We start from the raw sequence: 18157 nt of genomic DNA, 5'->3' as shown, positions 1-18157 counted from the left end.
AATATGTATGTGGAACATGATTTCCCATAGGCTTAAGAAAGATTAGGGGGTCTTTTACATCTTCTATTAAGGTGACTCATTTTTTTATTATTTTATTTTTGAGTTTTATAGAGCGCGAACTTGACCATGAACGCTTTTATTGCTGGTACTCTAAACAGTGAAAGGTGTTGTCCGTTTTGGAGGTATGCTGCTATAGCAGCAAAGTGTAGTCTTATAGAAGAATAAGCTAGGTTGCACCTTTGAAGGTGCAACAGGTAGCATATGATGTTTTATATAGAAGCATGTAATGGATTGATTTGGTTATTGTTACAGTAAATAACAAATCTTTTCCATTTAGCTGCATAACATGCCCTAGTAGTTGGCCTTCTTGCCTCCTTAATGATGTTCATGCATTCTGGAGGCAAGTTAAGCTATCTGAACTCTAAGACTTCAGGAGCCAGATCGCTAGGTTCAACTGATTGGGATCTGGGTGTTTGATTTCTCCATGGCTCCGAGTCAGAAGACTGGGTGTGAGTTTTAATCTTTGATGAGGCACTACTGAGAGTTCTAGGAACGTTGTGTACCATGGTTGCCTTGTCCATGTTGGAGCAACTAGGATCATTGTGACTGACTGTTGCCGGAGTTTGCGTGCCACTAGCGGAATTAGTGGAGCTGGGGGAAAAGCGTACGCAAATCTGCCTGACCAGTTCATCCATATCGCATTGCCCTGTGACAATGGATGTGGGAAACTGGCGGCAAAGTACTGGCATTTTGAGTTTTCTTTTGTGGCAAACAGGTCTATTTCTGGGTGCCCCCATTTTTGAAAGAATGGTTGGAGGACTTGAGGGTGAATCTCCCATTCGTGTAGTTGCTGGCTGTGTCTGCTGAGTAGATCCGCTATCTGATTGTCCTTCCCTGGGAGGTGTTCTGCCAGGAGAAAGATGTTTTTTGGAATTGCCCACTTCCATATGCTTTGCGCTAAGTGAGACAGTTGTAGAGAGTGCGTTCCTCCCTGTTTCTGTATGTAGTACATGGCTGTCATGTTGTCCATCCGGATCAACACAGTCTTGTTGTACAGGTGTTTCTGGAATGCTTTTAGAGCTAGAAATATTGCTAGCAACTCCAAATGGTTGATATGCAATTTTTTCTGCTGGGTTGTCCAAAGCCCTTGCACTGTGTATTGGAGTACTTGGGCTCCCCAACCTAACAGTGATGCGTACGCTGTTATCACTATTTGTGGAACCTGCTCTTGGAACAGTCGTCCTTTGGAAAGGTTTTGTGGGTTCCACCACTGCAGAAAGTTGTATGCACGACTGTTTATCAACACTAGGTCCTTTAATAGACCTTGAGCTTGGTTCCACTGTTTTGCTAGGCATTGCTGCAGTGGACACATGTGAAGTCGGGCATGAGGGACAATGAAAATGCAGAGGCCATCATGCCTATGAGCTGCATGAACACTCGAGCTGACAGGGAGTGTTGTGGTTGGAATTTGCGAATGAGCATTTGCATACTGTCTATCCTTGCTGCGTTTGGATATGCCTTTGCCAGCGAGGTGTTTATAGTAGCTCCCAGATATTGCTGTATGTGGGATGGCTGTAGGTTGGATTTTGGGTAGTTTATTGAAAAGCCTAAGCTGTGTAGCAGCTGAAGTGTTTGAGACATATGGCTCTTGCACTGTTCGTACGATTTTGCTTGTATCAGCCAATCGTCCAGGTATGGATAAACGTGAATGTGTTGTCTCCTTAGATGTGCAGCTACCGTCGCTAGACATGTTGTGATTACTCTTGGAGCTGTGGTCACCCCAAAGGGGAGAACTTTGAATTGATAGTGCTGGTTTTGGATTGTGAACCTGAGATACTTCCTGTGAGAAGGATGTATAGGTATGTGGAAGTATGCATCCTTGAGTTTTAAGGTTGCTAGGAAGTCTCCTTGCCTTAGCAACGGGAGGACTTGCTGTAGAGTGATCATGTGGAAGTGCTCCGAAAGTATATACTGGTTTAGGGGTCTGAGGGCCAGTATTGGTCTGAGAGACCCGTCCTTCTTGGGAATGAGGAAGTATAGTGAGTATACTCCTGTTACTTGGTGCAGGCTCTAGGGCCCCCTTTTCCAGCATACTTTTCACCTCTTGTTGTAACAGGGCGATGTGTTCCGTGGACATTGGACGGTGTCTGGGTGGTATGTTGGGTGGAGTAGAAGTCAGTTCTAGACAGTAGCCATACTGGATAATTTGTCTTACCCACCTGTCTGTGGTAATGTTGTTCCAGACTGGTAGGAACTGTTGTATTCTTCCTCCGACCGGTGTTATGTGGTCTGGAGGTAGTGTATTGAAGTCACGGTTTTGTGGCAGTGGAGGCTCTGTTGTTATTGCCTCCACGTCCTCTCCCCTTATTGCTATTTCCTCTGTATCCACCTCGATTGGGACCTTTAATGAAGGTGGACTGGGTATTGGCTTTATATGCCGAGGCACCTTGTGACGTGTTGCCTCGTGCAGCTCCTCTGTTTGATGAGCGCCGAAAGGAGCTTTTATGCTGTTGGAACTGCAGCGCACCCATTGATTTTGCAGTCACAGTGTCTTTTTTCATCTTATCAAGAATATTATCTACTGCTGGTCCAAAGAGGAAGTCTGGATTGACCGCCTGGTTTAGAATAGTAGATTGCACCTTGCTTTTAAAGCCTGAGATGCGTGTCGTCTTAGCAAGACACTAGTGTTAACGGATCTTGCTGCGGTATCTGCTGCGTCTAATGCACATTTAATGGAAGCATTTGTGATGAGCTTCCCCTCCTGAAAAAGAGCATCAGCTTGTTCTTTGAATGGCTCAGGTAGATGTTGCAGTATGCTCTCTAGTCTATCGTAATGTGCCCAATCGTAGCGAGCTAGTAGAGCCTGCGTGTTACCAATTCTCCATGAATTGGCTGCCTGTGCAGCCACTCTTTTTTCTGAGGCTTCAAGGATTTTTGATTCTTTATCGGGAGGTGGTGCTTCTCCAGTTGTTTGAGAGTTAGCACTTTTCGTGCAGTAGCTACAACTAGTGAATCAAGTGGTAGTTGACCTCTAATGTATGTGGGGTCTGTAGGGGCAGGCCTATATTTTTTCTCCATCCTAGGGTTGGTAACACCTGCTCTAGCTGTATCCTTAAAGATACCAGTGGCGTGTTTTAGTACACCCTTTAACATAGGGAGTGTTCTAACTGTTCTCTCAGAAGAGGCAAATATGTCAAAAAGGAAATCCTCCTCTATTGGGTCACTATACATTGTGGTATAGTGCGGCCCTATCCACTAGTAGGTTAAATGCCACTGTATCATCTGTGGGTGATGGTTTAACTGGGTAGGAGGAGGTGTCAGGGATGGGATGTGTATTATATGGGTCTTGTTGATTGTCCCATGTGTTATCTTGTATCTCTGGTTCCTGAGGATAGTTATAATCCTGCTCAGGATCCTCTTCTGCATAATCTACATTATACTCTGACGGTGTAGGAGAGTAAGGGGCATAAGGCGTGGTAGGCATAGTAGGAGAGACAGGTTCGAAAGGTCTAAGTGGAGAAGTGGCAGAGTCTTTCTTTTTCTTTAGAGGAATTGGTGAAGAAGGTTCAGTGTCCACTGTTCTCTTCTTTTTGCGGTAAACTGTTACTTTGCCAGTCTCATGGTCTATGTACAGTTTTGATTGTTCCTCTTCAATAGGATCAGGGTGAAAGAGCTCTTCTTCCACTGTCCTTGGTTTTGGAGTCGAATCCTTGGGTTTTGTCTTTTTTGGATCGACGTTTGTTTTCGGATCAACAGTTTGTCGGTTTGATAGGCTTAGGTATCTTTTCAGCCTTATTCGGGTCGAGGCTTGGTTTCGGATCGACCGGACTTGTAGGTCGGACCGGTTTTTTCGGAGGTTCGACCTTTTTTGGTTGTTTGTCGTTTGTCGAATCGATTGGCTTCTTCGGTTCGACTGGGTTCTTCGGAGCAGTTGTGCCCGGTTCGATTGGCTTTGGCGCAACCTTCGGTTGGACTGCTTTCGGTTCGTCGACTTTCGGTTTCAGTTCGACCAGCTTTTTCGGTGCGACGTTCGAGTCGACACCCCTTTTCGGGTCGACGGCCTTTGGTTGTAAAGGCTTACGCGGTACGTAGAGCTTCGGCTCGGCGGCCTTTGGGTCTGTGACTTTCAGTATGATGACCTTACAGCCTTCGGATCGACAACCTTTGTTTTTTTGAGAGCGTGACTTGGGCCTGGTGTGTCAAAAGGCTTTTTCTTGGTATTCGTAGCAGAGCTTGAATGCGGGGCTATTGAACCAGTGTCTTGATCTTGGCTAAGGCCAGTTGGCGATGCCTCGACCGGAGCCTTTGTTCTCGGTAGAGTGGGTTTCAGGGACAGTGTACTCACGGTTCGCCCCTGCGGGATCGGTTCGTCTTCCGAATCGTCCTCGACGGCCACGATCTCTAGATCCGAGTCTTCTACGTCGAGGAGCTCTTGGTCGTCGTCGGAAAGGTTTTCAGGGTCTGGTGCTGGTCTCTGCATCTCTTGCCTAGCGGCCCGTCAATTCCGGATCGTCATTTTGGAACGGAATTGGGCACAAGCCAGGCAATCTTCTTCTTTATGGTCCAGTGACAAGCACTTGTTGCATACTGGATGTCTGTCAGTATGCGGGTACTTGGAATGGCATTGTGGGCAGAATTTAAATGGACTCCGTTCCATAATCGATAGGCCCATGTGGCGTCGAAAGGCTCAACGGGCGCGTTGACGACCGGAGAGAAGTAGGAAGTTTAGCCGAGGTAATAGGCACCGAGCGGAAGCAATACAGTCGAGTCCGAAGGCCTTTTGGACTTTAAAAAAGTTTTGTTTCGATTCCGAACTTTGAGAGTAGGAAAAACATCCGAACCCAATGGAGGAAATAAACAATCTGAAGATGGAGAGGATGCCCATGCGCACTGTAGACCAAGGGAGGAGCCACCTATCTCGTGATACTTCGAAGACTCTTCCAGGACAACAAGGTGCAATCATCAGGACCCAACACTAGGCGGCGATCTATGCACAGATATGAATTCAGCAGCCCACATGCCTCGAACATTACATTTACATTTAATGAGAAACGAATGTCCCAGGTCCAATTAGGGATGCCCGGAGCAGCTGGGACAATAGTGTCAGTGAACTCAAGGAATGCCTTAGAAAGGAGACAGAGCAAGGTCTCTGTATGAGATAGAGGCGAAATGTAAGCGAGGAATTTGCACATTAGGAAGATGTTGGCATCCTTTTTGAAGCGAGCCAGAGAATAGATTCAAATCCACAACAAAAAGCAGCACAAAAATGCAGCTAAAAGCACAATATTGTGCCAAAAATTGTCACAAAATCTCCTTGTCTATTCTGCAAAAATCTTGGAGGGTATGGCCAATGTTTGCAGAGGTGCTGGAAGATCTTTGATTATGTGGGGCAGAAGTGAGTCATCCAAGTAAAAGGTGGGTTTTACTTCTATGATGCACTTAACTGTTCTTTAGACACCAAAGAATATGTTGACCAGTACTTGACCTACAGCTCACATGCCTCGAACATTTGGTTTTCTCTGTAAGAGTCAGCATTTGATGACATGAATGAGTTTCTGTGCAGAGTTATTTTGATTTCATTTAGCCCAGAATTAAGCTGGAGGTAATTTTACCTAGGTTTTAGAAATGAATGCAACAATTTGAAATTATTCTTTGGGTTTGATGAAATTGGAATAATTAAATTAATTTTAATGGCAAAAGGAATGTGTGTTTATCAAGTCACCCCTTCTTTCCCAATGAGAGTAGAGTAGAGAATGTGGAGGTGTTGCACCTTGTGGACGGAGTGAGGATTTTTGCCAAAGGGGACAGCAGATCAAGGTCTCAGCAGTGCATTCAGTCCTACACAATGGCAGACGTGTACTCATAATAATAATAATACAGACATTTCTAAAAGCGCAAACAGTTACCTCGCCAGGAGGTGTCCCGGCGCTATACTGTGTCTGCATGAGGCATTGACAAATATTTACTCCATGTGGTCTTAGTGAAACTTCCTCACCTTGTGATAGATGCATGCACCACGATTCACTAGATACTTGGCTGCCTCCAGCTGGTTGCTTACAACTGCTTCCATCAGCGGAGTCCGTAGGACCTTGTCGAAGGCATTGATGTAAGCTCCAGCCTGGAAAAAAGAACAGAGACCAATTAATGTCCGTCAGATATGTATACGAGTTAAGATTTAAGGCAGGATGCGCTTAGATTCAAGGCAAGAAGATTTTAGATTTAAGGCAGAATGACACAAAACTAATGCTGTGACAAACTAGGGTTAAGAGATCAGAGTGCAGTGGGACTCTAGGGCATGGAAGTCAATTTGGAAAACGGAGTAGCCAGGCTCTATAACCAGTTCAGGACAGAGACACCATGATGGATCAGTACGGCATCAAGAGAATAGAACGCATAACACACAGGAGAGCCATTTCTGTTGGGATAGGAGATCTGAGCACAGAAACATCATGGATTGCAGAAACCTCCTTTGTTACTGCAGAAGCTCATGAATGAGGCCTTAATGGAACAAAATACATTATAATAAAATAGGAGCCATGAGCATGGTCACCATGAAAAAAGAATGACATTTCCTCTAATCTAGCTTCTAGGTGTCAGTAGAAGAGAGCAAGCATTGGAGATAGAATGTAAGTCTCACCTGTAACAGAACATGGCAGATCTCCAGGTAACCCTTCTGTGCTGCAGCGTGCAGCGGCGTCCTCTTGCTGACTTGCTCAGCCAAGAAGTTAGGGTCCAGGTTGTCCACTTGTGGGGCCAACAAGCGATAGTTTCATGCAAAAGTAAATTAGGAGTTAGTAATCTTTCTGGCCAACATGTTGGCTTTTAACACTCCCCTGTACACAAACTCAGATCTGTATTATTATGACAGAACTAAGATCATAGACATCAGGTGAGCTATTCCGAAATACAACAGAGGTCCTTTGCAAGCCAAACACATATCAAATAAAGGACAACACAAATGCATTTACACTTCCTGTTCCCTGGACTGCTGCATGCATTTATGTTATCAGGTTATTTCCCTAACTTTATGCAGTGCAATTTCCTCTTACAAGTAAATTAGGAGCTTGCTTGAGTTTTAGGAGACTGGAAACCTATACCATCTATGACAAAGAACTCTGTGCTTCTCTCCAACATACAGAGGGTGGCATGACTGTCTTCATTGATCAACACAGTTCACCCCACCAGTGATTGACTCCAGAGGTTCTGCTGTTTCCACAACCTCAGAAGGGGAAGGTTGTGGATTCGAGATGTACTGTCTCACTCCACTACACAACTACAATTACCAAAAATAGAACACAAGTTCAACTGAGCACGAGCTAATCAGAGCAGGAAGTAAATGGTAGAGTTAATAAGCATAGAAAAGGGATTAGATGAGAGCAGGTGGCAACCTATCACTATGGTCTTATGAGCTTGAGGAGTCTAGCCCATTCGGTACTAAAACCTATGAGCTAAACAAATGACATACGGATGCTGCTGACGACAGTAAGATGACTACCAGGAGGAAGCACGCCAGGTAGGATTGGTTGTTTTATGACCTCACATGGCAGATAGGTGTTTTTTCGTTTGCAAAAAATGTGATGGGGTTGGTGGTTTTTAGTGCTGTATCTAATACTATTAAGTCTAAATAAATCAGCACAGCTTAGTACAGGTCTATGTAGAGGCAATTTAAAAGAGAAGCTCTCCGTGCATATCATTACATCTGATCAGATGAAGCAACGTCTTGAATTTGGAATAGGAAAACATTTACAGATGTTGAGGGAGGAAGTGATTCAAAGAAAGCAGGAAATAACTGATGCAACAGTGGTGGGGGTGATACAAAGCGCCAAAAACTGAGACAAGCAAATTAGAAAATGTATAACACGAACACAACTCATTTGGAGCAGTCTTACCGCCAAAAGAAGGAAAGCAATTTGCTTGTGCATTTTCAGCAATATTTAGGCAGCATAGCAGAACACCTGAATTATGGTCCATTGAGATAACAATAGTTGCTTACATCAAACTGCTCACACAAGCCAGTGCAGAGAACCCTTCCAAGTCAGCCTCCGATGGACTGCAAAATGCTCAGCAATGATTGCCTACCACACACTCATGTGCGTATATCTAGAGGTAACAACCTTAAGCTCCAAACACAAGTACCCTTATATTTCTCTTCTAAATTTTGACTTACAAAGCATATGCACAATCTTCTGGAGCTCCCCATGCTTGACGGACAGGTACAGCTGCCGCGGGTGATAGCGCACCTTCTTTCGTCGATCACGTTTTGTAGGAGCAGGTCTGAATCAAAGATTCGACAAGAAACCGTTTAGAAACAGGCATGTATGCAAAAATGTACCCTGAACCTTGTTCCGCCAGGCTATGTATAGTAAACGCTCAACATTATGCGCTTGTGTAAACATCAGTGTCTAAAACCTCAATGGCGTTGCTCCATGCTTCCCTGTCTCTCAAGTACCTGAGCCTTCAACTATGTTCCTCGCCCCGGTCAAAACTCTTTGAGCTTTTAAACAGGTGCCAAATACTTCAAGGGCTAAGTGAAAAACAATCAAAGGCAAAAAAATATCCACAAACCCCACAAATTCACTTGTAGACATATACCCTTCACAGTCTTTCTGCTAAATTGTCCAGGCCTTGGTTATTTTCCATTATGGTTATGGAAAGCCATCCACCATGCAGCCACAGTTTTATTAACAACCATATCAAATTCAACCACATTATCCCATCGCAAAATGACTCAGTTGACTCCCTGTAGTAGCCCCCATAAAATTCAAGTGCTGCAGTGAGATCTTCAAAATCTATACAAAAACGTATTGTATTGCTCCAGGGGACATTTCACACATCAGATGTCCTGCAGGCTCAAGGCTAAAATTCAAAAAATGCCAAGAAGGATAGCAAGAGCAAGCTTCTCCTTTAAGCCACACTATTCTAAACCAAAATGCTCTTACACAGCAGGCGTTCCTTTCTTCCCAACATTTCAGGAGCATACCACTCTACCATTGAAATACGTTATTGCCAGACCCGGACTCATTCGGTCCTTGTATAATAAATAATCTCTTTTTAGAACTAGACTTAGCAAGCACCCCCAACTCCCTTCTAAAAAACGGGCATTACAGAAAACAGTTATTTACTTTTAACTTAGCTTTTACTGATTATAAAGATTACAAACTAACCATCATGTTCAGGCCATCAAGTGGTTCGAGCACCTCACTGTTTAAAATATTCACTGCAGGCATATAGAACACGTGCACCGGAGCACACCCTTAACAGAAGCCAAGGATAATCAGCGCTACATTGTATTGCATGTAACTCTCACATCCAAAAGTAAAATATCTGTTGCCGATGAATAACTTCAGCAACAAATATTTATATATACATACAAGTTCTCGGCACACGTTAGAAATTACAAACACAGGTTCATGAACAAATCAGTTTGTCTATCTGGTGTATCTCAAGGTGATTTATTTGAGTCCTTCTGTAGGTGAAGTCCATCTGCACTTCACTTAGCTCTGTTTCTTAGCCAACAAGTTTTTCGTCGCTTTAACAGGATATTACCCCGCGACTTCTTCAGGGCTACGATCAGTATCTTGAGGTTTCTTGATTTCGGTGATATTTCCAACCCGAAAAGGTTTCTGGTAATCTTTGTGTCTTAGAAAAAAGTTCTCAGAGATGTTGTCACTTATTGTGATAGTTCCTGGTCATTTCTTACGATTAGCGTAAACGGTATTACAACTGTTGCCACATCCAGCAAGCTCTGTGATTAGAGTTAGACTCTCCCTTCTCTTGCACAGAGTCCGGTCGTTATGCGTCAGGCCATAACGACTGGAATCTGCGCACACGCAGGAAAAGGTTATGTTATAAAGAGCTTGTAGCGCGCACAAATACTTTGGAGTGTCCTGGCGCGGGAGTGAACTGGGGTGGAGCAAGCAAGAGCCATTTAGAAGAGCTGGCTGAACAGATGAGTCTTTAAGGGAGATTCAAACTAGACTCACAGAGCTTGCCGGATGGGAAAGCAGATGTAATACTGTTTACACTAATTGCAAGAGACAACCAGGAACTATCACAATAAGTGACAACATCTCTGATAACTTTTTCTAAGACATAAAGGTTAATGGAGAAACACTTTCAGGTTGGAAATCTCATCAAAATCAAGAAACCTCAAGATACTGATTATAGCCCTAAGGAAGTGGCGGGGTAATCTCATGTAACAGCGACAAAACACGTGTTGGCTAAGAAACAGAACTAAGTGAAGTGCAGAACAGACTCTTCACCCACAGAAGGACCAATAAATCACCTTGAAATACACATGATAGACAAACTAATTTGTTCATGAACCTGTTTTTGTCATTTCTAACGTGTGCAGAGGACTTGTATGTAGTTTATATGTGATAAAACCCTAGAGCGTCGTTTTCCTAATATCTACCACCAATCCTGTATCAAATACTTATAAATTCATACTCTTTGCCCAAAGAAGCAAGACGTTGTGTTACGTGGTGAGTTACACAGTCTAGACCAGTGCCAATAGAATGGGTTCTGCAGTGCCACTAGAATGGGTTCTGCAGTGCCACTTGACACACTCATGTATCTACTAATGTTTTTGTGTTGATAAAGTAAATGTGTGCATGGAACTTCAAGTAGCTGCTTTGCAAATATACTAAAAAGAAAGGATGTTCAATGTAGATCCAGATACAAGTCAAAACTCCAGAATATCCACATAGCCTAGAGCACGGCATACACTGCAAAACTTATCATTCTGTGCAATCATAGACTTGTCAAAATGGATGATCACTGCAGAGTATGGGCTCCAAATATTCCAACAAGCAGCCACCATCGCATAGGCACTTTATGCGTGGTATATGCAGCACAGCAAGTCTTCCTGAGTGCAGAAGGTCCTCAACAGCATTCCTATGTAAGCAACAGAAGCACGAAGGAGTGGAGCGTTGTGGTGTACTTGATGGTGTGTTCAAAGGGCTTCATTACAGAGATGCCCAGATTAAGAACTTTTTTTTTTTAAAACAGATTGCCATTTTGCAGTTGGTTGAAAAAATGTGCAGAGGTATGCAAACAATACGAATCATTAAAATAATGCACATAGGTAGCCACAGACCTACGTAAACCTACTCACTTACACTGTGAGCTACTGCAATTCTCATGTCAAGGGCTGTGATGCCCTACAAGACCACAGCCATGCTACCTTTAAACTCCCCAATAAAATAGACAGGATGCAACCTCTCTGACATCTCCATCTCCTGACTCAGCAAAGCCTTCTCAAGTCCTTCCCGAATGGGGCCCACAGGAAGTCCTGCGGCAGAAAGTACTATGCCAGATGGAAGGGTGACTGAGGGACCAGAGCTGTCCACATCGTTCGTATCTCCTACTGCACGACATGCTTCGCCATTGCCTCTCATTCTGGCACTGCAAAAAGAAGGAGAGAAGAACAAGAGAGAATAAGATTTGGGGAATGTTAGTTACTTTTTGAGGCTGGTAATCAGTAAAGGCCACTAACTACAACTAATCACAATCCACTGCTCCATGGCCAATTGTCTACAAGCCATAAACAAAAGGTTGCACAAATATTGCAAGGTTTTTCCAATGTTGGATTTTTTCTTGGGTGAATAGTTTCCTAGGATTCACTTCAGTGCGCCTGAACTCTATTTTGTGATATCACTCATGATATCAGGTAGACTTAAGATTCAACTGCCACTCATTTGTCTCAATTGTTAATGTGAGGATAGCAAGTTACTGAAAAGTAAACAATTATTGTAAAATGGACCTCCGAGTTGCTTGGCGAACTTGCGAAGCAGTCCTAATAGCAGTGTACAAGGTATGAGTCAACCTCTGTATCGCTGCTATCTTCATTTCTAGCAATTAAATGAGGGTCCCAAGAGACCCAGTGTGGATACTTTTCCTATGACACAATGTCCTGCATGAAGGGTGACTTTTCGCCTTTTAGTAGCAAAACATTTAACAAATTGAGGTCAGAGGAACTTAACTTTTTTCCTGCTGCCAAAATTATAATTTGGAGTTTACAACTACAAAAGGGTATTTTCCATGTACAAAACATAGTTTAGGAGACAGTGAAGTTTGACCGACTACTAAAATGGAATTGAGACTGAATACTGCACCAGAATTTAGCAGGGTGTTGTATGGGCGTCCCTTCCAATTGCAACTTAATACCAGATGTATCAATAGTTTGCAGCTAGAATTTCAGTCGGAAGCCATTAAAAAGGTAGATTACCAAATTGGATGATGCCTTACTCGCAAAAGGGAAGGTGTCCCCTTTGGACCTCTACCACTTTGTGAATTGGGGTGAAAGTTTCAGAGGGAATTAGTAGTGGTCAATGGGGCCCCTGCCAACTCCCACTGAAATGGTTAACAAATCTAAACTTTTATTTTTAAATTTAAAAAAAGAAAAGTAGCCCTGTTTCTTTGAAGAAAACAAAAGTTCATTTTTGAGAAGCAAACACAGGGTAGTCAATTCAATTCAATTCAATAGAGACTTTATTTTGGTTTTGATTCAAACTATAAAAGTACATATACAGCAAGACAGTAAAAATTCATTGTAAGAACATACGATAAAGTGCAGACAGTACAAGGGACAGTTATTTAAATACAATAAATAAGTTCATGAAAGATATGGCTCATCAAGAAAGACCATCACTGATCCAAACAATTTTGCAGCTTTATACATAGCTTTATAAATTCAGTAACTTGAAGAATACTGTCCTTATGCAAAAGTTGTAAGTACATAAGGGCTGGTCTGATCTGATTAAAATTAAGTCTTTTTAAAAGAGCAACCAGATAGCGTTTGCAAGGGTATTCATAAAATCTACATAAAAATATAAAATGCAGCATATCCTGTGGAGACTCTCCGTCGCAGCCACAGGGCGCTGCAAATTTATTAAAAATGTCACTTTTTGGTCTGATTAGCAGATGATGGAACACATTCAACCTAAACCTAGTTAGCAAGAATTTCTCATGTGAGGACAGTGAGCCAGTCAGATATGGCTCCATAGATTCACATGTTTTAAGCATAACAGATTTTCTTACAGTAGGTTTTTGAAGCTCCACACATTCCCTTTGCATACTCCTGTCCATAAGGAAAGCCCGTTTAGTTACCTCCACATCACCTTTAACAATCCTGCTCGGATGTTCAAACAAATCCAGACGACCAAGCCGTGAGAAACTAGATTTCAGGTATTTTAACCATGGGGTGACCAATGCCTTATCCTGGGATAAAATGTCTTTCATAATCAGTTGAGTCAGTGGAATTTCCTCATTTAGCCACAGGTTTAGCCAACATGTCAGTGGGTGTAGGGAAAAAATGTCACTTAAATATTGTGCCCCCAACTCTTCATGTACAGCAAAGTTGGAGGTACCAACTGGGACACACAATAAGCGCTTCATAAAGATATTTTCAACAGTCTGTAACTGAACCCGGCTGACATAACCCCACAGTTCACTGCCATAAACAGCAGTAGCCACTGATTTCGCATTATAAAGTTTCATCATGGCACTAGTGGGCTTTTTCCCTAATTTAGCCGCAAAGTTAAAAATCGAGGCATTCACCCTAGCCAATACACCTTTCTTCTTGACAAGATGAGGACCCCAGGTAAGTTTGTTATCGAAAGTAACCCCAAGATAAGAGAATGTTTTCGGTACAGGGATCACTACATCGACTATCTTAAACAGAAAGTTTCAGCTTGGCTGTTGGCCAACTTGCATTATGAATGATTTAGAATTGTTGACCAATAAATCTCTGTCTGACATAAACAGTTTAAAAGCGTTAAGTAGAGTTTGCAGTCCCTTCTCAGTACTGGAGATTAAAGCTGCATCATCTGCGTATAAAAGAACAGGAATACCCCGCCTACCAACTCTAGGGCAGTCAGCATGTATATTCTGCAGGTCGCTGTCTAAATCCTTTATATAAAAATTAAAAATAAAGGGGGCAAGAATGCAGCCTTGACGAACACCCTTTCTGATATCAAAGTTACTAGTTACGCCCAGATCCTGGGAATACCTTACATTGGCACTAGTATTACTGTGTAAGTCAGCGAGGAAGTTAACAATCCCGTTATCGACGCCCTTTTCCCTCATGTACTGCCATAGCTTTCCCCTGTTGACACAGTCAAAAGCAGATGACAAACCCATGAAGGCAAGGTGGATTGTACCCCTCCTCGCTACAGTATACTTACTTAAGATTAAAAAGAGATTAAGGCACTGTGTTATAGTCGAACGACCACCACAGAAGCCATACTGTGCAATAGACATGATGTTATTTGTCAGTGCCCAGTCTGACAATCTCTGCAGTATTATTCTACCTACTATTTTGACCATAGAATCTATTAATGAAATTAGTCTGTAGCAGACTGGGCTACCCCTATCCCCCTTCTTAAAGACCGGCACAATTGTTGAGACCCCTCATGAAAGTGGGCACCCAGCTGTTGCAGCCGCATTAAAGACCGCATCCAGAATGGGTGCCCAAAAGCTAGGGTGAGATCTATACAGGTCAGGGGGAATCCCATCCGGGCCCGGAGCTTTCCCAGCTGTCAATCCGACTATGCCCTCCAAAATCTCACCTCTTTCAAACTTAATAATGCTGTCACAATCACAGGGGGGATAATTGGGGATTTCCATCGACGTACAATATAAACTTTTAAAATGGTTTACCCACTCATCCTTGGTTATGCAACATTCCAAGCCATCCCCCGGATCCTGTACCAGGAAAGGTTTCTTTACCAGTGCCCAGAATTTAGAACTGCACTTCAAGGTATCAGGGTCAAGAATCTCGGACCAGGCCTCCTTTCTTAAGAATTCCTTGCGTGTAGCAATAACAGATTTATAATTTTTCCTACACTCTTGTACAGTCGATTTAAGTCTTGGATTAGCTCCCAGGGCCAGCCTCAAATTGCACGCAGCCTTACAGCAATCCTGGTTAAACCATCTTAGTCCCCTGACTTCTGTATTTTTAACAGGGGCCGTCATCAGCTGAGAAACTTTGTGCGACAAGTTATTAAAAGCATCCAGGATACTGAGTGGTTCATTCCCAGCTGTGGTACAGTTCAAGATTTCATCTGTACAGGTATCCGTTATATTTTTGTACAGCCGATCAGCATCAATCATAGACCATCTAAGGCGACGTCTTCCATCAGTTGTTCTAAGCCTACCAGGGACACAATTCTGAGTTTCCTTAACTACCCACTGGCCATTCAACTGAATGGTAAGAGGGTTATAATCACTAAATTCACTGTTATTAATAGAAAACGAGTCCACAAAGGACTGCATTGGCAATGTAAGTAACATATAGTCAATGAAGGTTCCCCGTCCATGCCCTTTAAAAGTTGGAATATCAAAACACTTGGTAGGGTCCCTCAATTCCATTGCTCCTATTAAATTTAGATTGTTCAATAGGTCGTTAAGTAGTTCCCCTCAACAGTGTGTTCCATATGCATACCCTGGGTACGTACACAAGGCACATCCGAAATACATTTCAGCATGAGATCGCCACATGGGTGGACATTAAAATCACCCATAATCAAAAGGTTGTGAATGCCTTGTTTCATGGAGGAAGAAATAAAAACATTTAGTGCCAATACTTGGCTAAGAGCTGGACATAAATTTATACCATTATAAAAGTTTACCACACCAGCTGAACATTTATCTTTAGTTAACATCAGACCAATAATACCTGGGTTGTCCGTTTGAATTCTACGTATGTTGCAAGATAAAGAAACAGAAATAAATGTAACTAATCCCCCCTTCGGCCTACCCCTGCTAGATGGAGATGCAGGAACATAGAATGATTTATAGCCTTCAAGGAAGTAGTCACAGTCACCTGACCAGGTCTCCTGAAGACAAATGATCTGGTATTGCTTGATAAAGGTGATTGAGTTACAGTCTCCTATCTTTGAACCCAAACCTGCAGTGTTCCACCAAATTACATTACTGCCATTCCTAATCTCCGAAAGAGACCCTTCATGTCCATCTTCTGCCCCATGTACCTTTTCTTGCCCCGCACACTCCTTGCGTCAATCGCACGCCTCCAGCCCAGAAAGCAGATCAAATCTATTCCGAGTATCCACATTGAAGCCATTCCCACAGTGAATACCAGCATTATGGCTAATAAATGTTTCCGTATTAGGGACATTCCAGTGGTGGGCATTAACATTATACAAATACGGTGTCCTAACTGCCAGTGTCAGGGACTGAGACTGTGGTCTGAATTTCCTAGGAACTGAGGGGGCTACATTCAAATGGACATAGAAATAGCCAAGTGGGCGAACACAGACACTGTTTGCATTATATACCAGAGAGGCCGCCCTTAATAGTACTGTTGCCACATGTTGCGGGTGTCTAAAACTTGCAGCAATACAATCCCCACTGGTGGTCTTACTAGACGGCCCAATCCAGTTCACCCTACGCGTTGATAGGATTTGATCTGAGTACTTAGTTGGAAAACTACAATTTTTACTCAACCACGCAACGGTTTTGTTTTTTAGAGAATCATGTGACTCCCCATGAGACTGGACAGATAAGTCATCAACAGGCGGGACATTCGTTAGGACCACCACATAGGGAGCACAATCAGGTGGCAGATTAATGTAGCGACTTTTCCTCATAGGTATAGAGTTGTGCCTACCTTCCAACTCTATGGGTTGTCTATTCTGTGCAGTTATTAGTGGTTGGGCGGAAGGAGCAATTTCAATGACCGGTGCCTGGTGACAGAGCTGCTGTACTTTCTCTCTTATATCACTCTGACCCTTATCAGCTACTTTGGGTGGAACAGCTGTGGCGGTGGCCATAAGTGCTGTCACTAATCAACCCAATCTATCCACATCTAGCGACACAGTATCCAACTTGGCAGTTAGAGGTCTCAACATCTCCTCCATTTTAGCCCCTATTTTTCCTACTATTGAACTCACAAGTAGAGTAAGTTGATCCGAATTTTTTAAGCATACCCCCCTCTTTATTTCCATCTTCGGGACAGGAGCCAAGAATAGGGCCATTGCAAACAGATCGTGGAGGATCAGCTCTTTTTTTTACAAAACTTCCCCCCACGCTTAGATTGCGATTTTCTGCATGATCTTACAGGTCTAGTTACTGAAGGTGCCTGTTCTGAATCTTCCATAGAGGTGTCAGGCAGGACATCAGGTACCTCCCTATGTACCTGTGCTACTGTAGATATTGTAGCCCGATCACTTGTAGCATCACTGTTTCCCACTACAGTGTCCCCCAGTGGGGGCAAAACCTCGTCAGGTATCAGAGGGGGACTTGATAGGCCCAAAGAGGCCCTTCTTTCATTATTAATTTGGTTCACCTTTTTAACCAAAAAATTATCCATGGTACCCAGACCAGAAGCAGGCTTATATATTTTGGGTTTAGAATCAAATCAATCAAATGTATTTATTATGTTTTGGCTCTCAAAGAGGGCCACATAAACATATACAATACATAGCAACACAAACACAGAAAATACAAGAGTTTTAAAAAACACAAGATTCGATCCGCAATAGCTATACCACAGACAATCAATCTAACAAGGCCGGCCAGACAAAGTTTCTCCAGTGATATTAATAAATAGCTAAAAATCCTTTAAAAAAGTTAAAAATATAAGAACAAAACATTTCGTTCGGAGGGCAATAAAGTGCATGAAGAAAATCCTTTAAAGTGACAATGCTAAGGCGGAGACAGATTACTTTTAGCCATCGATTGCGCAAATTACGTAACATAGGACAAATCAATAATACATGCATACAGTCCTGGTTGTTCAGTTTACATAAATTGCACAAAGCAGAAGTGCCATACCATTTGGATAGCAGTAGATTAAGTGGAATTAAATCATAGCGTAATAAAAACCAAAACCTACGTATCCCATGCGGTAGATTCCATAGGGCATAGGGTTGTGGCTGTTTCAACCTATAGGAGGAGATGAGAGGTTCCACGTTCCTTTTATCACCAACTGATTTTTTATCGGAAAGGAAACAAAACTCCCACGAGGCCTCCTTAAGGACATGTTTTAACTGCGTGGGGGAGTAGGAGAAAAGAGCACTTTCATCAAGTTTAAGTATCTTCACAGCCCTTCTAAAGTTGCTTACGAGTTTAGAGAACTCCTTAAAATTGCCCAAAAGTTCGTTTTTGAGGAGAACTCGCAGGGTGCCATCTCCCG

General features: G+C 42.8%; 1 protein-coding gene across 4 annotated transcripts in view; it reads right to left on the bottom strand.

The window, feature by feature from the left end:
- EHMT2 (euchromatic histone lysine methyltransferase 2) overlaps nt 1-18157 on the bottom strand; it is a 231504-nt gene that overhangs the window by 78914 nt on the left and 134433 nt on the right. For all 4 annotated transcript variants that reach the window (XM_086924581.1, XM_086924583.1, XM_086924582.1 and 1 more), the window contains exons 14-17: nt 11221-11406; nt 8168-8274; nt 6638-6744; nt 5996-6118 (exon numbers count right to left, since the gene is read on the bottom strand). In XM_086924581.1, the coding sequence (XP_086780707.1) occupies nt 5996-6118; nt 6638-6744; nt 8168-8274; nt 11221-11406 (523 nt within the window). The remainder of the gene's footprint in view (nt 1-5995; nt 6119-6637; nt 6745-8167; nt 8275-11220; nt 11407-18157) is intronic.

The sequence above is a fragment of the Lissotriton vulgaris genome, chromosome 5 (assembly GCF_964263255.1).
Source record: "Lissotriton vulgaris chromosome 5, aLisVul1.2, whole genome shotgun sequence".
Lineage (NCBI taxonomy): Eukaryota > Metazoa > Chordata > Amphibia > Caudata > Salamandridae > Lissotriton > Lissotriton vulgaris.
Note: the sequence above shows the minus strand (reverse complement) of the source record. Positions and strands in the feature narration are given on the sequence as shown.